The 25,350-nt window shown below is 52.7% G+C and overlaps 9 protein-coding genes across 9 annotated transcripts; 4 read left to right on the plus strand and 5 right to left on the minus strand.

Annotated features, from left to right (window-relative positions):
* Window positions 1-4,288: 4,288 nt before the first annotated feature.
* Window positions 4,289-8,606, plus strand: BJY04DRAFT_225207 (uncharacterized protein; the record flags this gene model as incomplete). Its single annotated transcript, XM_073718167.1, has 10 exons — window positions 4,289-4,334; window positions 4,401-5,373; window positions 5,428-5,576; window positions 5,626-6,123; window positions 6,178-6,675; window positions 6,719-6,813; window positions 6,876-7,068; window positions 7,118-7,875; window positions 7,938-8,461; window positions 8,525-8,606. 10 exons carry the CDS (start codon window positions 4,289-4,291, stop codon window positions 8,604-8,606), a joined length of 3,816 nt encoding a protein of 1,271 aa, XP_073564073.1.
* An 81-nt stretch (window positions 8,607-8,687) lies between these two features.
* BJY04DRAFT_204156 (pyridoxal phosphate-dependent transferase) lies at window positions 8,688-9,970 on the minus strand. The gene has a single exon (XM_073713446.1). It carries the CDS (start codon window positions 9,939-9,941, stop codon window positions 8,778-8,780), a length of 1,164 nt encoding a protein of 387 aa, XP_073564074.1. The 5' UTR covers window positions 9,942-9,970; the 3' UTR covers window positions 8,688-8,777.
* A 242-nt stretch (window positions 9,971-10,212) lies between these two features.
* Window positions 10,213-11,696, minus strand: BJY04DRAFT_225209 (uncharacterized protein; the record flags this gene model as incomplete). The annotated part of the gene is made up of 3 exons (XM_073718168.1): window positions 10,213-10,372; window positions 10,614-11,367; window positions 11,420-11,696. 3 exons carry the CDS (start codon window positions 11,694-11,696, stop codon window positions 10,213-10,215), a joined length of 1,191 nt encoding a protein of 396 aa, XP_073564075.1.
* A 217-nt stretch (window positions 11,697-11,913) lies between these two features.
* Window positions 11,914-13,363, plus strand: BJY04DRAFT_225210 (Zn(II)2Cys6 transcription factor; the record flags this gene model as incomplete). The annotated part of the gene is made up of 2 exons (XM_073718169.1): window positions 11,914-12,012; window positions 12,065-13,363. 2 exons carry the CDS (start codon window positions 11,914-11,916, stop codon window positions 13,361-13,363), a joined length of 1,398 nt encoding a protein of 465 aa, XP_073564076.1.
* On the minus strand, window positions 12,791-14,722 carry BJY04DRAFT_226342 (putative aminotransferase; the record flags this gene model as incomplete). The annotated part of the gene is made up of 3 exons (XM_073718395.1): window positions 12,791-14,091; window positions 14,147-14,613; window positions 14,690-14,722. The coding sequence occupies 3 exons, from the start codon at window positions 14,720-14,722 to the stop codon at window positions 13,374-13,376; spliced, it is 1,218 nt and encodes a 405-aa protein (XP_073564077.1). The 3' UTR covers window positions 12,791-13,373.
* A 1,106-nt stretch (window positions 14,723-15,828) lies between these two features.
* Window positions 15,829-17,440, plus strand: BJY04DRAFT_226344 (general substrate transporter; the record flags this gene model as incomplete). Its single annotated transcript, XM_073718396.1, has 2 exons — window positions 15,829-15,952; window positions 16,002-17,440. 2 exons carry the CDS (start codon window positions 15,829-15,831, stop codon window positions 17,438-17,440), a joined length of 1,563 nt encoding a protein of 520 aa, XP_073564078.1.
* Window positions 17,441-17,786: 346 nt separating this feature from the next.
* BJY04DRAFT_225213 (amidohydrolase family protein) lies at window positions 17,787-18,901 on the minus strand (the record flags this gene model as incomplete). The annotated part of the gene is made up of 3 exons (XM_073718170.1): window positions 17,787-18,238; window positions 18,302-18,783; window positions 18,831-18,901. 3 exons carry the CDS (start codon window positions 18,899-18,901, stop codon window positions 17,787-17,789), a joined length of 1,005 nt encoding a protein of 334 aa, XP_073564079.1.
* A 2,121-nt stretch (window positions 18,902-21,022) lies between these two features.
* BJY04DRAFT_226345 (glycoside hydrolase family 76 protein) lies at window positions 21,023-22,545 on the minus strand (the record flags this gene model as incomplete). The annotated part of the gene is made up of 4 exons (XM_073718397.1): window positions 21,023-21,607; window positions 21,654-22,109; window positions 22,162-22,406; window positions 22,467-22,545. The coding sequence occupies 4 exons, from the start codon at window positions 22,543-22,545 to the stop codon at window positions 21,023-21,025; spliced, it is 1,365 nt and encodes a 454-aa protein (XP_073564080.1).
* A 943-nt stretch (window positions 22,546-23,488) lies between these two features.
* BJY04DRAFT_225215 (general substrate transporter) lies at window positions 23,489-25,096 on the plus strand (the record flags this gene model as incomplete). The annotated part of the gene is made up of 2 exons (XM_073718171.1): window positions 23,489-24,741; window positions 24,811-25,096. 2 exons carry the CDS (start codon window positions 23,489-23,491, stop codon window positions 25,094-25,096), a joined length of 1,539 nt encoding a protein of 512 aa, XP_073564081.1.
* Window positions 25,097-25,350: the final 254 nt, after the last annotated feature.

Genomic DNA, 25,350 nt, shown 5'->3' on the forward strand with positions numbered 1-25,350 from the left:
AGGGCGATGACAAGGGCGATGACAAGGGCGATGACAAGGGCGATGACAAGGGCGATGACAAGGGCGATGACAAGGGCGATGACAAGGGCGATGACGGTGACGGCAACGGTGACAGCACGGGCAACGACAAGGGCAGCAGCACCAGGGGCAAGGAAAAAGCCATCGGGGAAAGTGGCGCAAAGGCCAATGGCAAAAGTGTCAAGGCTAAGGGGAAGGAAAGGGAAAGGGAAAGGAGAAGAAACAAGCCCTTGCAACACCCACCGAGAGCCTAGGGAATGAGACGCCGAAGGGACGGTCCAGGCGTAGCAAGAAGTGACCAGCTTCGCAGGCCTCTGTAATTAGTTCTTCATTGTTTTGTGTGCTATTCCATAGTTTGCAATTGAATCGCCTGTTATTGTTGAGATCTCCTTGTCCATACCGAAGATGGCCCGTCACTTGGTGCAAAACTGCGCAGAGTAAATCCATCACAGGCAATCTCTGTTCCCTACAATGCCGTTCCCCTCACAGTCTCTGAGACCTTCACCGACTCCATGTTAACCCCTGCCCATTCTCCTCAATTCCGAACTCACAACGCAAATCTGCGGAGGGCGAACTTAGTTAGCACCTCGTATCCTGATTTCACATGAACGTTGTCTGAGAATCATAGAATTTGAGACCATCTCAACGCTTCGTCCCCAAAACGCCTCAGGAGGCAACACTGGGCTTCAGTCTTGCCCCGGGAACAGGGCTGGAGCCTAGCGGACTATTCACCAAGGCCGCCGCGTAGGTGATCATCATGACATGTCTTGGTTCAGCTTGATGAGTTGAGCTGGCATTATTGGATGACCCAAATGTTGGAACATCCGGTCAGTGGCAGCTAACGTTCATGAGCGCATATACGAGGTCTCAGGCACACCGCGCCAGGCTGAGTGAATATCACATTATGCATGTCTCCGAAATATTGAAGTTAAATTTAATACTGCTCAGAGCCAGCACGCAAGTCTCCGTTTCGTCGATCATCACCCGGTTTCCCGGGCCGCGGATCCGGTTCCCTGAAGCTGCGCAGTAAGCCAGCTTTGAGCCCGTCGAAACAGCATAGGGCCTCATTGTGTTGCTATCACAGCTGGAATAGATGAGTCTAGATCTCATTTGCGGACCAAAGATTGTCAGGACTCGCAGCATTTTCCCTGACGCGGGAATCTGGGGGGCCCAGGGGAAGGCTGAATTGCAATCTGGGCGGGCTGATCGACAATCTCAGTTCCGACCAGTCTAGGCCAGACAGGGAGTGCCAGGTGGTTTGGTCTGAATCATTCACGAAGCCTCTGACGTCGTGTCTCTACTCAGCTGTCGCCCCATCACGAGTCGGAGCTTGGAAAGAGGTCAGCGCTGGCTTTCAATCAACGTCAAATTGAGGCTCAATGAGCGTAGGTTCTCTGGTTCGGACCCCGTTCAGCTACAGCATCTGTCTCATGTCGAAAATGCCTCATAGTAACTCTGTCTGTCTCGCACATCGAGACTCACCTATGTGAGTAGATGGTCTCAAATCTCGGGCAGAAAGCCGCAACATGATTATCACCAGATCAGCAGGAACTTCCTGCCAAGAGGGAAACAGCACCCCAGAAGATTGAATAGTGCTCCACAGAGTGGGCCCGTCGCCGTTTGGGTTGATCTGATTGCTCCGATCAAGATCCTCGTTGCTTAAACTTTGGAGACGGTTCGATGTCATCGGGTGGCAGTGCAGGAACACACCAATCGTAATCGTGCGGCGCAAACCACGATGAGTTCACGTCCTGAGCATCTTGAATCATAATCCAAACCTTACCAGATAGTCTGAACTAAGGTGGCTCGATTTTCAAAATGCCCAGTGGCAGGCTGAGGTGCGTTTGTTCCAATTCGCAAGCTGGCCGACGGAGTTTCCGAGATCCAGCAGAGTTCACCCCTGTGCATATCCACAAGCGAGAAACCAGCCCAATGGCCGCTATCTGAACAGTTGAAATTTCTGGCAGGCGAGTTGACCAGCTTCCTCCATGGTGAATCGGGGAGTCGGGGAATGGCTGAAGACAGCTCGCATGTGACTCACTCGGCCGTGGTCTCAATGATACGATCAGGGGGGACGCATGTTTCTCAATGACCCAGTCAACACCACGCTCAACACTGCTGACGAGAAGTTCCTGAGGTCGTTTCCTGCTGTGGCGCTATTGGGAGCAGACCAGCCTCCAACAACGCTGCCAGCCAAGCCTCCGCCGACGAAACATCAATGAAGTCCAGACCGCTGGCCCGCCCCTGACACAGCATGGTTCCAACGTTTGGTAGCACGACGCTCTCCAACGGTGACCTGGTGACCTCATCCCGCCGGCTAGTCCTCCATCCGAGCCGACAACTAACACCTATCCGAGGTGCTCAGCTAATCCTCTACAAGCCCCCTTAGAAAGACAACTCATTCCGTCTGGAGGCCCCGGAGGCATCTGGGTGTCTCGGACTTGTGATCCGAGCGAGATGCAAATGGATGCGGTGGCGACCGGCGTCCTCCGGTGTAGATCTTCACGGTAGACTGGCCCACGCCAAGGGAAAAGATAACAGCAAGCTGAGCAAGGTATCGGATTTTCCGGTCCAAGTTTCCGACGTAATGCGCGGAGCCATTGAATAGACTTCTGAGTGATGCAGAGTCTCCAGATCCGCCTGGGGTAGCTTGAAGGTTGACAGGTGAAAGAGGGGACGTTCACTTTACGCGCGGCGCTTCCTTGCCAATCCCTGTCTTGCGCGTTTACCCCACAAGTAAGGTAACTTATCCGCGCCTTCAGCCTCTGTGGCTGGTTTGTGACGGTGCCGGTCACGCATCTTTACTATGCGGCCGAAGATTCGAAGGTAGGAGATGGGCAGGAGACTCTCAAAGATCTGTCGCTTACAGCGAATAAGATGGATATAGAATATGCTATGTAGTGCAAGCGTAAATCGATCGGATGCCTCCATAGAAGTTGTGATGTCGTGAAGTTGTTGATATATATTTCCGCGCAACGAAGGATGGTTGAGGACACGAGCCGCACAGGCACTTGGCATACCAGAAGACTTTTGTCTAAACAACTTTTCCCAACTTGAACTACGAATATCAAGTGAATAGACAGAGCACAACGCAAAAATCGCAAAAACAATCAAGCTACAACAGTCCACCACACAACCCTCGGCGACGACGACAACGACGACCACGACAACAGCATCTCTTTCCTAGTCGACAAACCCAATGACCTCGATTACCGTGAAGTATAGAACGGCACACGGACTACACAAAGTATCTCACTATTAGGTATAAGATCCTGCTCAACTACGCGACAGACGCGCACCAAGCAATTCTCAACGCGAAACAAGCACCATCGACACGGATGCCGTGTGTCTTCGGGACACTCACACACCCAACAACGCAGATAAGTCCCCCTTTCCCAGCAGCAGCATCTCGAGTGCACCACCCAACACATTCCAACGGCTGACTGACAAAGTCCTCCCGCGACCGGCGGACAGCCGGTACAGCCCTCGTATCCAGCCCATCTTGCATTCTCCCAGGGGCACGCAACACATTTTACGATCGGCTTTCGCTTTTGAAGCATCTTATCGCTCACAAGAACACGAGATAACTATCTCTTCGTCAGTCTAATCGCTTGCACAGCGTCAAGACCCCAGCCAGCGTTACCGGTACCGACATGCATACGGTCCAGCCCACCGGCACCGCCGAGCCACGCAGCCGGACCACGAACAACATACGCACGTGTATACTACACAGCAAACCTCCCTCCCACACCATCCATCGACCCATCCATATAACACGAGAATATTCATCCACTCAGGCCCAGACACAGAACCACACCCAGAACAGCACCGACACTACTCCCCCACTTGATAGGCACAGCGGCGCCGTTCCGCCCCTGCCAAGAATGCCAAGGACTTCCTCTTCGGGATTAGCTGCTAGGCCCCCGATCTGCAGAGATGAAGAGGTGGGACGGGATGGTAGGGCGCTCGGGTTGGATTTGGATTTGTACTGCGACTTGAAGACATGTGCGGTGATGGGTGGATTTGATTTGTAGGGTTTGTCCTTCACAGGAGGTAATGTCGTTAGGGTAGGGCAGGCAAGGGCAGCGCAGCGCAGGGCGCAGCTCTGGTGGTTGTTGGTACTATGCTCGGCTTTTGAGAAGGGGATTGTGAGATTAGTGTGGATTTCGGGGTATATAAGGGACTGAGTCTCTGCGATCATGGTGTGTTCTATCTCTAGCAAGACTCTCTCACTCTTTTCTTGTCAGCAAGCATAGGAAGACTCTTATCCATGTGGCCAAGATCGACCTGGGCCATCGGCTCAGTGGTTCTCTGGGGTAAGTATCAACCATTCTACCATCTTCCTCAAATTGCATACGATATCTAACCCCCTCTCCGATCAGCAACCCTAGCCCTAAGCCACGCAATCAACATCACCACCCCGCTCCTAACCCCCCGCGCCACAATCGCCAACGGCGTAAGCCTCCGCATTCTCCCCCTCGGCGACTCCATCACAGACGGCTACCTCAGCAGCGACGGCAACGGCTATCGCCTGCAGCTGTGGAACCACATCTCCAACGCCAAAGACTTCGTCGGGACGCAATCAGCCGGCAACATGCAAGACCCCGCAAACGAGGGCTACCCGGGGGCGACGATCCACGAGATCTCGGGCCGGTCCGAGCGGGCGCTAGCCATGCGGCCGAACGTCGTGCTCCTGCACGCCGGGACAAATGACATGAACCGGCCTTATGCGCCGGAGACGGCGCACGAGCGGCTCGCGGCATTCATCGATAAGATTGCGTCGGAGTGTCCCGATGCGGCGATCTTAGTGGCGAAGATTATCCCTGCTTCGGGGACGAACACGAATGCAAGGATTAATAGCTTCAATAGTAAGATTCCGGGGATTGTGGAGGCGAGGGCGAAGGAGGGGATGAAGGTGATGGTTGTGGATATGACGGGGGTGACGGAGTTGATTGATGGGTTGCATCCGAATGATGTCGGGTATGATCATATGGGGGATATTTGGTTTGATGCGATTGTGGAGGCTGGGGAGAAGGGGTGGATTGAGAAGCCGGTGCAGGGGGTGGATCTTGGGGGTGGCTATGCTTGTAGTGTGCGTCCTGTTTGGTATCCTCAGGATCAGATCGCTTCGGGGGTTGGGACGTCGGAAGGTTATACTGCGGTTTGGTACCCGAAGGGGGAGATTGCGAGTGGGATTGGTGCTGGGACTGGGGTTCGCTTTGGAGATCTTGATGGAGATGGTCGGGATGATTATCTCTGGGTTAACAAGGGTGGAGCAGTCACTGCTTACCTTAATACTGCTGGGGCGAATGCTGATGAGATTGTGTGGCAGCCGCTGGAGGAAATTGCAACTGGGTAGGAGTGCGTCTTCCGGCTGGTTACCTTGACACTAACCTTTATCTCAACCAGATTCGGAGAAGACGGCGATGGAGTCCGTTTCGCTGATATCAACGGCGATGGCCGCGATGACTACCTCTGGATCTCCGAGGGAGGTGCAGTAACCTGCTTCCTCAACCAACCCGGGAGTACTCGTGGAAAGCCAAACTGGAATCCGATTGGTAAGAGCTGCCACCCTAATACAATTCTTGAAGCTGACGCCGATCAAAGGCGAAATTGCCACTGGCGTTGGTGCCGGTAGAGACAAGATCCTCTTTGGCGACATCAACGGAGACGGCCGCGACGACTACCTAGTTGTCGGCGACGGAGGCGCGCTCGAAGCATTCCTAAACACTGGAACCGGCGACAAGCCCGTCTGGATTCCCCAAGGTGAGGTCGCGAGCGGAATTGGAGCAGGTGCTGGCGTCCGGCTTGCTGATGTGAACGACGACGGTCGAGTGGACTACCTCTGGGTCTCCGAACAAGGCGCCGTGACTCTCTACACCAACACAGCCGGTGCTCGCAGCGAGCTTCCTCGGTGGTGGGCTCACGGCCAGATCGCCTCCGGGGTTGGTCCCCGGGGAAATATCACGTTTGCGGATCTGAACGGTGACGGTCGTAGTGATTACCTGGTTATTGGGCCAAATGGTGAGGTTTCTGAGTGGCAAAATGGCGGCAAGGGAGGCGTCTCGATGATCGGGCCAGGTGTTCAATTTCATGACCTTAACGGTGGGTGTGCCTTTATGCTTTACACCCTTACTACAAACTAATAGGGACACCCAGGCGACGGCAAAGACGACTACCTCTCAATCGACGCCAAAGGCAGAGTCATCGCGTATCTAAACGGCGGCGTCAACAACGGCAACCAAATCTGGCTTCCTCAAGGCGAAATCGCGAGTGGTGTAGGTGCCACCCGGGACCAAATCCGCTTCGCCGATCTCGACGGTGACGGCGACGTGGAATATCTTGTCGTGCATTCCAATGGTGCTGTTGATTGCTGGCTTAACGCGGGCCCGTCTGATAACGCCTACCCTGGTCGCAGAGTCTGGGTTCCTCAAGGCCAGATCGCGTCTGGAATTGGAAAGGACGGATCGGGCGTGCATTTTGCAGATCTAGATGGCGATGGACGGGCTGATTACCTCTGGGTGGACTCGAACAGCGCCGTCACTGCTTACTTCAACGGAGGGGGCCTTCCGGGGACACAGATCTGGTACCCGAAGGGCGTCATCGCGACGGGTGTTGGGGCTGAGGGGAAGGACATTGCGTTTGCGGATATTGATGGTATTGTTTTCTTGGTCTAGTGTGGAAGATGCTAATTCTCTAGGTGACGGCCGTGCTGAATACCTGTGGGTTCATCCAAGCGATGGTTCAATCGACTGCTGGTACAACGCTGGGGGTGCGGTTAACTGGATTCCTTGGGTAAGCAAACACTCATGAACCGGACACTATACAGCCTGTAAGCCTAACAATTAACCTGCCAGGAAACCATCGCCACCGGTGTAGGAACCGACGGCTCAATGATCCGCTTTGGCGATCTCAACGGAGACGGCCGAGCGGACTATATCTCCGTCACGTCCGACAGCACCGGTGCAGCCAGCGAATGGGAAAACGGATGCGACGAAGATAACCCACCACCTATCCTAATCGGAGGCGACTGGTGCCGAAGAGGCGAAGGTACGACCACCCCCCATTCACAATGACTCTGCTAACAAACCCACCCCAGCCGTCGACGTCGAAATTTGGGAGGACGAAAAAACCGACGACTACCTCACCACCTGGTGGGACAACAACGGCGGCACGACCAACTACGCCGTCGAGTTCGGCGCCGACTGGGGTCTAGGGCAGACCTTCCGATGCGGGCTCCCAAACACCTGCTCCGCACCGAGATGTCGCGATCTCGACCCTGCCGAGGACGCTGATACCGGCAAGGCATACCTGATTCTCGAGTCACTTGCCAACTTCAACCAGTTCCTGAATAAACTCCGTGAAGCGCTCTGGCTCTCTAACACCCAGTACGCCACGCTTCAGACAGCCATCCAGCAAGATTTCGACCCGGGCTCGACGTTGAAGGACCTCGCTGCCACGGAATCCCTGAGCGCCGTTGTATCGATCATCGGTATTCTAACTGCGTGGATGGGTCCAGCTGGAGCTGTCGCCGCAGGAAGTGCAGCAGCAGGTAGCTTCAAGGAGATCTTCGGGGGTGCGGCACGCAGTATCACAGCGACTCTCCAAGCAAGCGATATCAGCCTGAAGAATATCGCGGAAGAGGCTGAATTCGTGCACTCCTTTTTCGGAGTCAACCTCCGAGAGCTAGAGGACATGAACATCCACCTGATGGGCTCAGGCGAGCACGAGGGGACACACATCAAGGACCTTATCTCCGACGGCGCCTTTGTCGATTACAGGGACATCCCCAGTCTGAATACTGATCTGTCGAGGCCGATCCTCACGCAGCAGGAGACTTCCGACTGGCTGTTCAAGGTATGTATCCATCACAATGGACAGCCAGGAGTATAACTAAACTAACAAACCACTCAAATCAGGTCGTCCTCGCCAACCTCGTCAACGACATCTGGAAGCGCCGCGGCGTCTACATCGTCAAAATCCCCATGACAGAGCAAGAATGCAACGAAAACGAGCCCGGCAACGGCGACTCGCGGCTAAAGCTGTGCAAAGATGGGTACGGGTATTTCATCCAGCGGCTAGTCGAAGGGCAAGACCCCGCCGGCGGGCGCGAGCAGATCGCCGCGCTGCCTGAATTCTGGGGGGAAATGAAAGACAAATACGATATTGACCCGCGGGACGCGATTGAGAGTTCGGTGGAGGCATTCAAGTCCGGCGGGTTCAAGTTCGAGTCTGAGTCGCTGCTCGGGAACATTCTGGACGTGCGGTCGGATCAGAACCAGAAGGCGTTTGCCAAGTTCCCTGGGCTGTGGACGCTGCCGGTTTGTGATGTGGCGAAGAGGTTTAAGGAGTTGGCAGATCGGAATGATTGGGATGTGGATCGGTGGTTTGAGTTCTTGGATGAGCCGGGGTTCAATTATGCCTCTGATCCCGAGACGGGAGGGTGAGTTTGTTTCTGTTCTCTTCTGTGTGCTGGGTGAGTGGTTGTGGCTAACGGGGTGTTTAGGGCTTGCTCTTGCATGGTCACCACGGATAAGGATGGCAACAAGTTTGAGGACTACTTCCCGGTCAATGACCCGAGGTGTTAGTTGGATTAAGGGTGAGACGGTGGCGGTGGCTTCAGATAAGCTTATTTCCGGTTTCAGATTGACTTTGAGTTTGTTTTTTGCTGGTTGCTGGGTTTTGTTTGCTTTTTCAATAGAGGGGCTGATATAGATAGATAGCTTATAACAAACGCACAGTAACCATATACCCCTATCCTATGCATTATACCTCCTCCACAACCGTGGAAACTCGTCCAAAACCCTCTCGACATCTCTCTCACAGTTATACCCATGAGAACTAATCCTCACCCTCCCATTCCCATTCCACGCATAAACCCCCCTCTCACGCAACCCATCCACAATCTCCGCCGCCCCCTCACAATGCACCGTCACACTGCCAGCCCTCCTCTCCCTCTCCCTGGGCGTCGAAGACACAATCCCCTCCCTCTCCAACCCCTCCAACAACCTGCCCGTCAACCCAAGCACATGTCCCTCAACAACCCTTACATCCCACCGCTCAAGAAACTCCAAACTCTCCTTGAGCACATAAACCGCCAAATGCCCCGGATTCCCCCTCATAAACACCATCGCATCGTCTCGAAACACCAACTTCTCCTCCCCCCACCGCGGCCTTGGATGCCCAATCTCCAACGAAGCCCACCCCGCCGTCGCAGGCCTCCAATCCGGCTGCCGCGCCTTATTCCAAAACGCAACGGCAACACCGGTTACACTAAGCAACCACTTATGCACAGCCGAGAACGCAAAATCCGCAATCCGCGCATCAATAGCCATATACCCGGCCGCCTGGGAATAATCGACGACGAGAATCGCCCCAACGCTATCCGCAACCGCGCGGTAGCGCAATAAATCCACCCGAGCGCCATTCAGATAGGAGACATAGCTGATCGCAATAAGCCGAGTCCTGCCATCAACAACGGACTCAAGATGCTCTTCACCGGCATACCGCACTTCAGGCACCGCTTTTCCCGCTTTCTCAAGATTACTCTGGCTCATCACCGCAAACGGCGCAATAAGACTGGGGAAATCATCTGGGTCCAGAACGACATTGTCGCCTTCTGCCCATGTTAGGGACTCCAGCAGGAGGGAGACGCCATCGGCGACGTTGGCCGAGAAGCCGATCTCGGCTTTGGAGACGTTCCAGGATTTTGCGAGCAGGGTGCGTGCGCTGTCGACGTGGGCGGATTTGGCGGCGTGGCTGACGTGGCCGGAGGATTTGTCGTGCAGGTAGGTGGTGAATGCGTCTTGGTGGGAGCGCAGGGGGAGGGTTTCGCCGGCGGCGCAGACGTGGGTTACCGGCTTGCCGTTGGCGTCATTGGGGGGGAGGTGGAAGGCGGTTAGGGGGAAGAGGGGGTCTGTCATTTTGGTGTTGATGAGGTTACAGTTAGAGGGAGATGTAAATATTCCGGAGAGATATAGAGGTGAGTCAGACTTGGAGCTGTCGTTGGATGGCGTGCTTACGAGATGCCCCGCAGTTGTTTACGCCCTGCCGGGGACAACTACCCCACTCTGTGTTCTTCAAGAAGGCCAGATCGTTTATCATATATATGTTTGCACAAGGTGAAGTAAGTACTCAACGCCTCAGTCACTCTGAAAGCAAGGATATTGAAGAGGAACGGACCCTGAGATCCGCTTAGGCCGTGTCGGCAAGTATAGCCACCCAACTGTCCGTCAACTGCTTGCCGTGCAGGTTCTTTTTATCAATCGCTTTGGAAATAGCAAGGATTCCAGTATGAAAAACGCGTAGCTGAAAAACAGTGGCGTTCGCGGTGCTTTCGCAATTGAATAGCGTTCTATATATTCAAGACCGTTAGATGCATAGCGAGCTTGTCTCTTCAGGTGCTGCAGGTATCCAGTATGTTACAGTCCTCAACCATAACCGGGACATGCAAGTTGAGTCTCGCTACCCCTTTACTTTGGAATGCAATCTGTATAGCCAAAGAGTACGATCGAGAAGCAAGACACGACGAGAATGACCGAGTCAATTCGGTTACCGACGAGGTAATGAGTGGAACCAATATTTGTGCCGTATACATCGCATCGGAAATCGTGGGTTGCTCCCAAGTCTGCGAGTCGAGAGACACGATGCGGGTTGCCAGTAAGTCGGAGAATCGATCATGCGTGTTGCTAAAAGGAGGATCATTGTTGGGTATCGAGCCAGATGGAGAAAGTGAAACACGTGTTTCTGCGGACAATTCTGCTTCCAGGCTCCTGAGGGCCGGTGGATTAAGGTGCTCGTTGTTGCCAGGGTTGAAGGTTAAGAGGACTTTAGGACATAGCGTTATACGTGCTGTCGTGGGAGAAGTGAATATCGTATCGGGTGGAATTATGCGAGCCATAACACCTCTTTGGTACTGACCGATATGCAGGGCCGCTTGTGGCTCTAGAATTTTGACAGAATCTGGGATAGAAATTGCAAGGCGTCGTGGGGAGAGCAGTATCGGAAGGCTGATGCTCGAGGTTGAGGCTCGTCCAACTTTTAGCCTGCTTCGTGGGAATATAACGACTTTGATGTAATACCGAATTTGCAGGCATTTCCCGTGGTTAATACTTGGAGGTATTTGAGTGTGTTGCTCGTGGCTGTGGGTGCCGGTTACTACCTTGGTATGCTGACAAGCGCATGTTCTCAAGGATCGAGGTATTTGGGCGAAGAATTTGGTCTTCTCCGTTGACGCATCTTGCTCTGAATTGCTGGTGTGCGATGCCGGAATGTCAAATACTGTATGTGTGGCGCTGGACCACATCCAAGGCGAATGCTTCCATTTGTTCAAGGAGGCAACGACCTCTCCTATCGTGATCGTAAGTATTTGTCGCACTTGGTATTGTATATCTGCGCATACCCTTGATGCTGATACTAACGTGAGAGGTCTGGTATGAATTTTCCAAGTCCACCCATCCTTGTAGCGTATCTCCAGCCCAGCAACGAACAGGGCCGTTGCCACTCCGTGCTTTCTGGTTGATCGAAGTGATCTCGAGGCGCGTAGCCTTCTCCATACCTGGCCCTGGGCAGTAATGAACAAGCTGCTGGTAGAATCGTGCACACCAGCCGCCGAGGATCCTGTATAAGGCCGATGGGAGCCCTAAGCACCCTGCATTGGTGTGCAACGTATTACCCATTTTCATACTAGTCTGCTACAGACATGCTGCAGTGTGATTGGCTCAATCGCTTAGTTAACCCGAAGCGATCCATCCTTCCATCCGAGCTCCACTCTCATTTTTCCATCAAGTCACTTCATCCTCCTCCGTGATGTTTCGGTGACTGCATCAAAGAAGAGGGCATCTCAAACAAACTGAAGAAAGCAGGAAGATGAGCTCACCTCTCGAAGTCTCCACCATGGTTTTTGACACAGTGCAAGTGGCAAAGAGCACACGCCAGAGCGGATCCCGGCGGAGGCGGGACGGGTGCACCGAATGTAAGCGTAAGAAGGTCAGGGTACGTTATCCATTTACTCTATATCTTGATTACATTGAAATGACTCGTGTAGTGTGACTTTCAGAGGCCGACTTGTTCAAGATACCTGCGCTATCCTAGGGGCTGCACATACAACCTGACTATTGTTCCAGACAAGGCGCCGCGCAAGCATGCCAGACGCACATCTAATGCTCTCAAGATGGGGTCTCTAGTCTCTCAGCCAATGTTGAACCCATCTCCATTACTATCATCGGCGGATAGCCGATTCTATATGCATGTTTTCGGAACCGAGACCGCGCTTAGGCTATTTCCAGCTGCGCCATCAATATTCCTACAGAGCTTGGTCAGCTCGTCATTCCAGACTCCGCATCTTTTCTATGCGTTATTGGCTGCAGCGTGCAGTCACCACGGTCGCCTTGTACAGGACACCAGCTCAAAGTCAAGGATTCTGTGCCTGCAATATACAACTCTAGCGCTCTCGAGCCTGCAGTCTACACTACGAGAGAGTACACGAGGACTTACAGCCGAGACAGTCGCCACTTCTATGGCCCTCTGTACTAACGACGTCTGCAACGGCAACATGCACATCTGGAGAACCCACCTCTCTGGTGCCGGTCAGCTGCTTACGACTTTCTTGAACAGCCGTAAATCGTCAACGCATGACCTGTATGTTGACTGCTTAACCAAATGGTTTACCACAATGGACGTCCTCTCAGGCATGTCAGGGGCTCAGGTACGCTCCCTATACAGCGAGAGTATACCTTGCTATAGACTTATTCCACCGACATCTCCGGGATTCAAGATCGACCCCCTGTGTGGCTACTCCCTAGACCTGGTGCCCTTACTGCTCCGGGTATCCCATCTAATCAGCAGCGGGGGTTTGAACGTCGGCACCGAAGAGGCGTTTGATAGTGAAATTACCCTGGTTGAGGACAGGCTCTATTCCCTAGTTGCTTCAGCAACCGCGACACAGCCCGAACCTGCAGGTCTCTCCGCAGCAGAGTTGCGCAACACACACTTGGCTTTTGTTCATTCTTCGCTACTACACCTCCACCGGCGAGTTCGGAAACTCTCAGAAGCCGATCCCATAGTCAGGACGGACATTACCAACATTCTCAACGCTATTGCCCAAATACCCGCTTCCTCATCTGCCAACATCCTGATTCTCTGGCCGATCTTCAGCGCTGGCTGCGAGACCGACGACCCCAACGATCGGAACTTGATTCAAGACCGTATGGGCCATATGCAAAAACTAGGTCTGGGCAATTTCACCCGCGCTCGAGAACTCCTCAAAGGCTTTTGGGATTCAAACACCTCATTACCATGGGATATCTACTTTTCCAGCCTCGGACTCGAAATGGTTCTGTTTTAGTCACCGAATATTAAACAGCAGCGGGCACATTCCCATACCCAGACGCCATAAACGCCCTCAACGCCTTCAATCCATCAACCATAACCTGATGCTCCGGCACAAATCCCACCCGAACATACCCGCTATAATCAACCCTATCCCCAAAGCACCGACGCCCCGGAACAAACATAACCCCAACCTTCTCCTGCAGCCGCTTACAGAACTCCTCATCATCGATCGGCTCACCCTTGTGCGTGCGAAACTTCAAAAATGCTGTCGTCCCGCCCTGCGGCTTTACCCAACTCACCGTCCCCTCAAACTCACGCACGAAGTCTTCCAGCAGAGCGAGATTCTTCCTTGCGAGCTCGATATTCCTTTCCATGAGATTCTCCACCGTGGGGCTCGAAAGGGCAAACGACGCAATCCGGTCGTCGATCTGACTCACAGAGATAGTCGTGTAGTCTCTACACGAAGCGCAGCGTTCAATGATCTCCTTGCTCCGCGAGGCAATCCACCCGACACGAATCCCAGCAAGACTAAACGCCTTGTGCAACGAACCCGTCGCAACAGCATTCTCATACCCAAAGTCCAGTATCGACGGCGGTGGCCCTTGCCCCGCGGGCAGAGAGTGAAAGAGCGGCCTATAGACCTCATCACTATGGATAGTGATATTAAGTTCGCGGGCAATATCCACAACAGCCTGTAAAGCGTCCCGATGCAGAACAGCGCCGGTGGGGTTTTGCGGGTTGCTGTCAAGTTTCATCATTAGCGCTGTCCCTCCATCAAAGTTGGAATAAACTGTACTTCAAAATAATCATCCTCGTATGCCCCCTAACCAACCCCCTCAACTCCTCAACATCCAACGAAAACCCACTCTCCTCCCTTGCCTTCCACAAACTCACCTCTGCGCCCAGCGACTCGGGAACAGAATACAACTGCTGATACGTCGGGTAGTGGCAGATAACATGATCCCCGGGACCAAGCTGGGTATACAGCGCGAGGAAGTTCGCCTGGATAGCACCGTTCGTGATAAGCACTTTGTCTTCTGAGACGTCGTCTGTGTCGGCAATACTCTCGTACCGATCTGCAATTCTTGAGCGAAGAGCTGAGGAGCCCCGGATGGCGCCGTAGACTTGTTTCTGGGTGTAGTCGATCAGGTCTGTTTTTGCGGTTGTGCTGTTGGAGAAGTCGACGAGGTCGTCGAGGGAGATGGAGGCGCAGCATGTTTCTGCTAGGTTGTGGGTTGCCCATGTTTCGTGGGTGTCCATCCACTGGGGGTGTTAGTGGGGTTTAACAGGCTGGGATGGGGGATTTGTCGTGAGAGAAGGAGAAGGAGAGAGGTGTTACCTGCTCGACTTCGAATGCTTTGATTTGTACCATTTTTCCACTTCAAGCAGGAAGAATGAGAGTTAGATGTGAGGGTTGAACCTCTCCGTAAAGAAAGATCTTATATCTTGTCATCAACTGCACTGAGGGTTACATAAAGTAAAATGGGTCCGATAGACCGATCATCATTCGTTGTCCCCGGTGCCCCAATCTTCCACCCGGATTGATTGGTTCAATCGGATAGATATCCAAGTCGAGTTAACGCCCAAACTGCATCCCGACTGGCTAGTTCGTTCCACTTCCAACTTCCGGGGCGGACGAGGAGGTTCGGGCAGGCTTTTATGACTACCCATTGATCATCATGCCGCACTCACACTCAAGCGACTCATCGATTCCAGGAACACATCAAGGAACCCAGTCTGTCGTCCATGGTGCGTCCCGTGATTGGTTAGCACCATCGAAATCGGGACCCGACGACTCGACGAGTACAACCCCCCGGGGACCGACGTTAATCCGGGGTCATGCCGCTGGCGATTCACCTACGCAAAGGCGGGTTTCAGGGACTTCAGGCAAGAGGCTTTGTACTTTATCTAGTGAGAGGTGTCCCTTTGTTACTTGCTCTAAAACCTCATTTTGTATTTGGATTCAGGCATCCGGTACTCGCTACGCGGCTATAGTTGGTTAGTAGGCGGCCCGAAGACCAAGCATTCAAGCTCGCCGGCCACCGCTCATAATACCTAGACAGATATCTATTCACGCATCTTTGGCAACGTAGGCTAGGGGGGTTGCAGATCACAATTTGTCGAGAGTATGGAGTAGGGCATGAGCCCTATTCCAGGGGCGGCCTCGCCTGCTCGAAACTGCTAATACAGAAGGTGGTGTCGAGACGGGTCCACGGCTGAATCTCAAACACAGGAATCAGCATCCCTTGATTTGGCATCACAAAGATGGAATGACTCTACTCCAATTTCGGATCGTACCTAGGTACGTTGGTATCATTGCCGACAGGGCTTGGTTGATCCGTCGGATGCATCCGATCAATTCTCCGCTATTATCTGCGATGGTCGTTGCGGGGAGGCGATCCGGGGTGGTCTATGTAAATGCTTTCCTCCCCAGCTTGTATTCTGCCTACCAACGAGACATCGAGACTGACTTTCACCATGGCCAAGCAACAAGCCTCTTTAGTCAAGTACATCAACGCGATAAAAGACTCGCCTCGCGAAATCTATAACCGGCATCTCTTTCTGACTGTCATTGCCTTTGCCCTGGGCGGCTGCGCAAAAGGTACGTGGTCTGCTTCTCTTTTCCATACCAGACAGACTGACCCAGCTAGGCTGGGATGAGGGCTCTGCTGCCTCGATCACGGAACTACCCTCCTTCGGTCGAACCTATCATCTGAACGACAGCACAATCTCCAACTTGATCTCTTTCGTAAACCTCGGCGCCGGTGTAGGAGCGTTGCTCTCCTTCCTCGTGAACGACCGCCTCGGTCGTATCTGGTCTTTACGTCTATACCAAGGACTATACATCATCGGCTCGCTCATCTCATGCTTTGCATATGGCCATGTTGGAGCCCTCTATATAGGGCGTATCGTGGCAGGTCTAGGCATTGGTGCTCTCACAGTCGTGGGACCCATGACAATTTCAGAGATAGCTCCCAAGACAAGCCGCGGTTTAATGACCCTCTGGTTCAACGTCTGCATGCTGTCGAGTCAAATGGTCGGTGTCTTCACGGTATACGGGAGCTCGCGCCATATCTCTGCGTCCAGCGACCTACAAAACCAGATCGCCTGGTTTGTGCAGACATTCGTCCCAGCAATCAGCATTGGACTCTCCTTCTTCGCTGTTGAATCTCCTCGCTGGCTGCTCCTTCAAAACCGGCAGCAGGAAGCCCTTGAGAACCTCGAACGTCTCCGCGGCCTCTCCCTCAGCCACGCCTACGTTGCAGAGGAATACAACGGCATGACCGCACAAGTCGAACAGACCGACAGTAGCTACCTCAGCATTGTGAAAGAGACATTCTTCGTCCGCTCGAACCTCCGCCGCGTCCAACTCACAATCATCGCCTACATCCTCGCGCAAATGTCCGGCGCAAACTCCGTGACAAACTACCTCCCAACAATCTACGGCCTAATCGGCATCACAGGATCCGGGGTGAAAGTCTACTCAACGGGTCTATACTCCCTGACCAAAGTAGTCTGCTGCCTCGCCGCCTCCCTCATCCTCGTCGACGTCGTCGGCCGCCGCAAATCCATGATGATCGGCTGCACAATCCAAGGAATCTGCCACGCCTATCTCGCTGGGTACCTCCACTACTTCCTCGAGGCGCCAGACAGCGTAAGTGAGGGTGCATCGGACGCTGCCATTGCAGCAATCTTTATCCACGCGCTCGGCTGGGCAATCGGCCTGTACAGCCTTCCCTACCTCTTTGGCGCGGAACTATGGCCGAACCGGATCCGGTCGTTTGGGGGCGCTCTCTCGCAGTGCTTTCACTGGTTATTTTACTTCGCCATCACGAAGGCGACGCCGTCGCTGCTGGAGGGTACAGACCAATGGGGCGCGTTTGTGCTGTTTGCGTCTTTTTGCGCGGTGGCGTTTATTTATGCTTTCTTCTTCGTACCGGAGACGAGCGGGCTGAGTCTTGAGGAGATTGATTTGATTTTCGAGAGATCGACTTTTCGGCTTGCTCAGCCGATTATCCGGGCCGAGGATAGTGTTGAGGGTGAGAAGGAGGCGAAGGTGGATTCGAGCTGGGTTGAGCGGGCAAGTTGAGGAGGAGAATATAGGTGCAAGTTTAGACAGATCAGGTGTGGAATCACTAGACTGGTAGGCTGACGGATGAAGCTAGAAGAGATTGGAATGAATAGAGCTTTTGGGATGGTCATGGTCTCTAGAGAAGATGCTTACCGTATGCAAGGCTCCCAGTCTTGTCCGGTGGCAGCCCTTGTCGTGTAGATGTCAATTCGTATATGAACCCGTACTTCCTATGTTGATGTATGCCAGCATCCACGACGAAAAGCTTTGATTTAGAAACCCACCGACACAGTCCGCCATATAAAGTACTCCAAGATGACACAACCCCCATCGGCTCACTCACGAGCCACTAAAGTACACACCCTCACCGAAACACCCTCCCTGGATTCTGTCTAACCATCATCTCCCAGACCTCACCCCCAACCCACTCCCTAACATTCTTCAACAACCCTTCATCATCAATCTCCCTAAACGGCTCTTTCTTACTCAAGTCCCCTTTACCAACCCGATCTTTCCCCTCCCCTGTATGCGGCCAGTCACTGCCCCAGATACACTGCTCTGGAATCTCGTTCGCAAAGGCTTGTATGATCGGGCGGGTGTCATCGAAACATGACTCAGTGTGGTCAGAAGCCCGATAGAGACCCGAGACCTTAACGACAACTTTACCCAGCCGAGCAAGGTCCACCAGGGAAGCGAAGCCCGGCTGCGACGTCGGACTCTGTGCTAGATGCAGTGGGAGTTTCGAGGCTGCTTTCAGGCCGCCTAAATGGTCAGCAATTACGCAGACTGGGAGAGCGGAGATACACTCGTAGAGTTCTACCAATCATTAGCTCATTCAGCTCAATTCAGCACCAGGGATAAGTAAGTTCCCAATCATACCATCCCACACCCACCCAGGCACAAACAACTGTATCACCCACCCGGGCAATCGTGCGATCCGCTCTGCTGCCGTTTTCAATGTCCCTACCAAAGACCCAACATCTAGCCTCTTCCCATCCGCCTGGAAATTCAACCGGAGCCCTCGAACGCCGAGGCCGTGCATGCCACCGAGCTCATCGTCGGTGATGGTGTCCAAATCTACGACCGCGATGGCGTACGCGGGGATTGACCGAGCCTTCAACTCTTGCAGACAGCGCATCAACACCGTGCAGTCTGCTTTATACGGTGATGGCTGGACGAGGACGATTCCGGTTTCTGAGCCACGTTGTGAGATCCTCTTGTTGAAGGTAAGCAGGCTCTGCAGCGGCGCGTCTTCGGGCGTGTATGCGCGGTTTGGAGCGTAGGGGGCTATCGTTGGGTCGAAGACGTGAACGTGTGTGTCGAAGGAGGCTGGTGGGAGGAGATGCAGGTAGCTGCTGGTACTAAGAATGAATAAGATGGCAGTGGAATACCGCTGGTTGCGACTTACCTGTTGTTCTGATTTGTTGTGGATAGCGTGATGTGGCCCTCTGAGGTCTTGAGCTGGGTTCTTGTGGCCATGTTGATGGATCTTCGTCTTGGGGTCAGGGTCGGGGTGTGATTGTATGTCCGGTAGATGGAGGGTCTTCTCATGGCATCACATTAGTTATGTGCTCGGATATCTTTACTGGAAATCATTTGGAGACTGATCTATCCATCGGATGCAACCGAAATACCTGCTCCGGTGAGACTGGACGGATGCTTCCGATACTCTATACTACCCACCTACAACACTCTACCTAATACCACATTCAAACTACGTAATATGGAGACTCAGCCCTCTAAACTAGGTCCGCTTCTTCATATGCCTCCCTCAAGATGATCCCACCTCATTCTCATAGCCGCAGCAAGGCCCATCTCGCCGCCACAATCCCGGTGAATTATTCGGGGCGAGATACAAGAATGGATATGCAGTAAAATGTTCCCAAGACCTCAAGAAGAACCCAAAACAGCCAGAGCACAAGCAATCCAGCCCAGCTAGTAGCCAGTAAGCAAAATTCGAGTAAGTAAGGGCGGTATTCACTCGAGTCATATACCACGATCACCCAGCCTACAGCACTTTCTTTAGTCAACGCGAGAAAGAAAAAGGAGCAAAAAAAAAAAAAAGAACAAACCACCAATATATACAATTTAAGCCCAAAAGACACACCTGCAAAAAACAATTCGCACTTTTCCAGACACTTGTACACCAACAGACCACAATCCCGATCCGATCTCACCATCTACCCAACTTCTAGCTTCCAACCTTACCTAGTACCCACACCCAGCACCCAGCACCCAGCACCCAGCACCCAACACCCAACACCCCCAAAGCCCCAGCACTCACTAATTTAATCAACTACAGGACACAAGCTCAAACTCAAACATCCGTTCCACGCTGAGCGCAGTACCCATCATATTGATTATGCTGGTGTCCCGTATAGCAGTAATGCCCCGTGCAGCACTTGGTGCAGTCGCTTCTTCTGCAGCAGTGCTTCAGATAGGGGACACGGTCGTCTATACAGATATAGATAAGACCAAGACCTTCTTTAGTGCCCGCGATCTGAAAGGAGAGAGACGTGTACGACGACATACCGTGCTGGAAAATACTTGCCCCCGTATCAACAATCAGCGAAGATTGACTCTGATCACCGTTATTTTCGTTTTCGTTTATGGTACTGTGGAGACAGCAGGTCCAGCAATTGTCCTTTATCATAGTGTCAGCGCACGACCTAGACCTGGGGATGGATGGTGGTGTCTTTGTGTCTTGAAGACAAGACATACCAGTTGCGTTGCGTCCTGTGGGCGAGAGAGATATGTATTAGCACGGATCATAACAGCGTAAGAGCTCATAGTTTTGGGTGGTTGGGCTGGATACCATATTCACAGGGCAAGCAGGCTTATCCATGAAGCAAGAACGTAGACAGGCGGCATCCTGCACAACTCTTGCGTGGGGGAAATAGAAGAATGGTATATTCGGCACGGCCGAAGCCAAGGGGACGCAAGAGATCAGAAAGGATGCGAAGTGCATGATGTGGCTGATTGATTTGGCAGAATGTCAAGATCCTATGAACAAAACGTAGAGGAGCTGAGATAAAGCAAGGTACTTGAAGAGCTATATAGGTTTCGCTACAGTGGGCAGAGCTGTGGTCGTAGCTATGTAGGAATCGTCATTGACACTCAAGTTATTAATAACAGACGTTGAACGTCTTGGCTTGATTATTTGTTAGACATGGGAATGAGTCGGATGGCGCGTGGGATATGGGCCTACAACCTTGTTAGAACCCTATCCAGCATACGTTTCACATGTATTTCAAGCAAAGAAGAGCAGTGTATGAAATAATAGACATTTTGAGTTGAACTCTAACTGCCGTGGAGGGAGGGAACGAATAGAGCGCGGCGGGCAGGGGACTTGGGAATTGGCACGCAGAGCTGGATCTACCAGGGGTCAGCAGCTACTACCTGAACTTTATGTTACTCTAGAAAAGAAGCCATGTAAGTGAGGGCGGGGGAGATGTGTATGACGCCAAGTTGGAGATAGTAGCTAATCGGGCGATGGAGAGCTTTGTTACTAGTAGATTATGAAGATCGTTTTGACAGTTAAACTCCTTGTCCGAAACCAAATATACAAAAGGCTAAAAACACACGAAACAAATAAATAGATCATATATCGCCCCCGAGAATCATCCACGAAATCATACCACCCCAAAGCGCAACAAAGACAACGGTGACAATAGCCGCGCCAGCCTTGTCGCCAGCTGTAATAGCCCTCGGCGTGTTCCCTGTGTTGGACGTGTCACCGACACCGGCATTTGGATTACTCGTACTGTTACCACCGGTTGAAGAGGTGAGTGGAGGGTTCATCTTTTCGGAGACGAGCGACGATGACAAGACGTCAGTTGCGATGATCTGTTCTTCCATGCCGACCCAGCCGTCCCATTTCGACTCGTACCAGCGCACACCGCAGGTGTTGTTGTCAAGTCCGCTGCAGGAGAGGGCGGCTGCTTGAGCGGAGGTCTGCAGTTTCGGGAAGATTTGGTCGTACGTTTCGGGAACGACGAGCGCAACAAAGGTTAACCAGGTCGACACGATGCCCTTGAACAGGATTTCGTTGAAATTGCAGAGCTCTTTCGCCTCGCATAGGTATTCGGAGAAGATCTTACCGCCCCCCATGTTCTGTGGGAAGAAGGTGTTGAGGAGGACACCAAGAAGGCCTTCCGTGGCTTCTTTCCATTCCGCTTTCTCAGTCTGGTGTTGTTAGCACATGGATACAGGTATGGTCAGCGCTACTCACCAAATTGTACATGTACGCCGTGCCGATCAGATAGGTGCCGTAGTTGTAGGACCACTGGTTGTTGCCCTGCGTTGAGCAGCCATCGTTGATATCGGTTGAATCGGCAACGTTCCACGTTTTATTGTTGACCAATGGCGACGAAACAGACCAATCCCAAATTGTCTGGGCCCAGTCGGCGTACGTATCATTATTCGTGTAGCGAGCGAGACGGGCCGCAAGTTGAAACAGACCACCATTTGAGATCGAGTTCTTCATGAGATAACCAGCCTGGTACGGGTAGAGCTGCCACCGAAGACCACCGCCACAGTTCTCTGTATCCCATCGCTCGATCTGCGAATTGAAGACTCCTTGCGCCAGCGAAAGCCATGAGTATGCGTCTTCGGAGTCGTCCTCGGGGAAACCGACTTCGGCCGCGGTCATCGCGGTCGCGCCCCAGAAAAACTGATCGTCATTTCCCTGCGCAGGTTAGCAGCTGCGACCGCGATTGAAGGAGAAAATAATTGCGCACGAGATAACTACTGTAATTTGACGGCATGTAGTCTCCATTCCCCGCCTGGTGTTGCATCCCCTGAGTGATCAAGTCATTGTACTGGTCGTCGCCGGTATAGTACTGGTAGAAGATCAAGCTCATAAAGAGTGCACTGCCTTCCCACCATTTCTCAGGGAATGCGCCAGGATTCTGACCGGTTTCATTGCCTTTATACCACGTGAGCGAACCGTAGGCGGTTTTGGCAGCGGCGTCCTTGATGGATTCTGCGTGGAATGCGGGTTAGAATGTGGCGCGAAAGAGCGAATTGCAGGGCGCAAACTTACGAGGATCGTTGAGCTGAATCTCCAGGGAAGAAATGGGAGCGATAGAGGCCAGTAAGGCCCCTAGAAAGAGAAGACGCATGGTTGCAGTTGAGAAAAAAGAGAGAGAGAGAGGAGTAACAGCAGGCTTGATTGTGAAGGAGCGACGGGCGCCAAGGAGATGATGAATCTGACAAAACGCTTAGCTGCTTAGTGAGCCAGAGTCAGCCAATCAGATTCTGACCGGATGATCCGCATGCGGCGTGAGTGGACACTAATTTTAGAGGATTCGTAAGAAGCTCTCACCAAGAAGGCTTGATTTACGTCATTGCCGCGTGTGTCTTGGCGGCTTCCCCTGATCAAATGTCGGAAACCTCAGGCACATCTGGCCAGGAACGCAATCTCTGCACATTGACCCCCTTACAGCTGGCATTCTTTTTGACAGCGCTGCAGGGCCTAGATCCTGTTCAAATCCACTTCCCCAGACTCGAAGGACTTGATGATTGATCTAAACCCTTCCCCACCTCCAGCTTCATACAACTACAGCATGCCCAGCGCCCGGCTACTTTTTCAAGAGGATTTGCCTCATTATCCAAGTCATCCATGATCCCAGTGAGCTTTACACAGGCGTCTCGTGGGCATATGAATGGCCTCACTGAATGCCGCCGATATCAATGCCGTCGCAGTCGCAATCCGTCTAGCCGGAGTCATTGAAGATGGGCCTCGATAAGTCCCAGCCCTGAAAGCGCTGATACTCATACAGGGCTCTCAACGATATCATATGCATCAATTACAAACCCTCTGGGTACTCTTACCTTCTTATGTAATACACTTCATGGAGATTTCAAGAAGACAGCCGTCATATGTTGATGACTCGCGTCAGCATCCATATGGATCGTTTAAAGTACCCGCGACCCGAAGTCGGCTGTATACTGTAGCTTAACCGGACATCTAGAGGTCGAATAATCTTCCCCAGAATGTAGATAACATGTCACCCCCGCCATCACCCCAGTCTCTCCGCAAACTTCTCTCCTAACATACTCAAGATGAAGCAGGCCGAAATCCAGCATCTCCTACAAACCGCCTTTGTGGTCTTCCCCTGCTTCTTCCTCTTCGGCTACAACCAAGTTGTCGTCGGAGCCCTCGTCTCCTTCGAAGCCTTCACCAAGTCATTCCCTGAACTTGACACAAAGCACGTCACCGGAGCTCTGAAATCCGATCGATCCGTCATACAAGGTGTGTACGTCTCGTCCTTCACCCTCGGCGCCGCCGCCGGAGCATCAAGTTGCTCGTTCATCGGCGACAGGCTCGGCCGAAGAAAAACAATATGCATCGGTGCAATCCTCACACTAATCGGAGAGGCACTCTCATGCTCCTCCTTCGACCTACCTCAACTATTCATCGGCCGCATCATAACCGGCATGGGCGTGGGTATCTTCTCCGCCACCGTTCCAGTCTGGCAGTCTGAATCCTCTCAAGCCCTAAACAGAGGCAGACACGTCGTCATCGATGGAATCTTCATCACAAGCGGCTACGCAGTCAGCTACTGGATCAACTTTGGGTTCTCGAAAATCCAGGAAGATGATGTCTCATGGCGAATCCCGCTCGCCATTCCAAGCCTTCTATCCATCCTTCTATCGGTGTCAATATTCTTCTTCCCTGAATCCCCCCGCTGGCTCGTCCAAACTGGCAACGTGGGAAAAGCAGCCTCAGAGCTCGCCCGCATCAAACGAGTAGACAAAGACGCCGAAGAAATCACCCTCGAGATCCACGCCGTCTCACACTCCCTCGAAATCACAGCCGCCAGCACCTCCTCCGTGAAGAACATCTTCACCATGCAAGACGGCAAGCTCTTCTACCGGTGCATGCTGTGCATTGGCCTCCAATTCTGGATCCAGATGACCGGCGCGCAAGTAATAAGCACCTACTCAACAACAATCTTCCAAAACAACCTAAACCTCTCCGACGGGGTCACGCGGATCTTAGCCGCAAGCGCAATGACCTGGAAATTCCTCTCGTCCTTCATCTCCCTATTTACCATCGACACCTTCGGCCGCCGCAAACTATTCATTGTCTGCGGCGTCGGCATCACGACATGCATGACCTGCATGGCTATAATGACCAGCTTCTCAGCCGACAACCGCAGCGCCGCAATCGCCAGCACGTTGTTCGTCTTCCTATTTAACTTCTTCTTCCCGATTGGCTTTCTCGGCCCGAGTTTCCTCTACTGTACGGAGGTCGCGTCGAGTCGGCTCCGTGTTGCGATGACGTCGATATCAACGGCGAATCACTGGCTGTGGTATGAACTTCGGCCACCCAACCATCCTAGCCCACCCCTAGAGAGCGCCGCTAACACTGTACTGTGCAGGAACTTCCTCGTCCAAATGGTCACCCCCGTCGCGCTCTCAAGCATCGGGTACAAATTCTACATCGTCTTTGCGATTATTGGCCTCACGTATGTGGTTTCGGTCTACTTCCTGTACCCGGAGACAATGGGGCAGAGTCTCGAGCGACTCGAGGATCTGTTCCAGAAAGACCTCTCGGTTCTCGAGACTGTGAAGGTTGCGAACAGATTACAGGGAGTGTCGTCAGATGAGGAGATCCAGGCACATAATGTGAAGGGGAAGACGGTGGAAATTGAGCATGCGGTGTGAAATGGAGTATAAATGCAGGTTGTTAGAACTGTGGTTCGGGAGGTTTCCGGGTGATTATACTAGAAAAAGTAAAGATATATCCACTGAATTTGGTTCTGGCATCTGCAGTGGCCAGGTTATCCTTGGAATGAAAGCAAGTAAACGCACTGAGTAGCCTAAGAGCACTTTTTTTGTTCCTGCAGCCAGCCGGCTTCTTAAATAGCTGGGCAAAGAACTATCCACCCTCTATTTAACTCTTAGTAGTTCTATCCTTG

Source organism: Aspergillus karnatakaensis (genome assembly GCF_047715665.1).
Source record: "Aspergillus karnatakaensis strain CBS 102800 unplaced genomic scaffold BJY04scaffold_124, whole genome shotgun sequence".
In the NCBI taxonomy this organism is placed as follows: domain Eukaryota; kingdom Fungi; phylum Ascomycota; class Eurotiomycetes; order Eurotiales; family Aspergillaceae; genus Aspergillus; species Aspergillus karnatakaensis.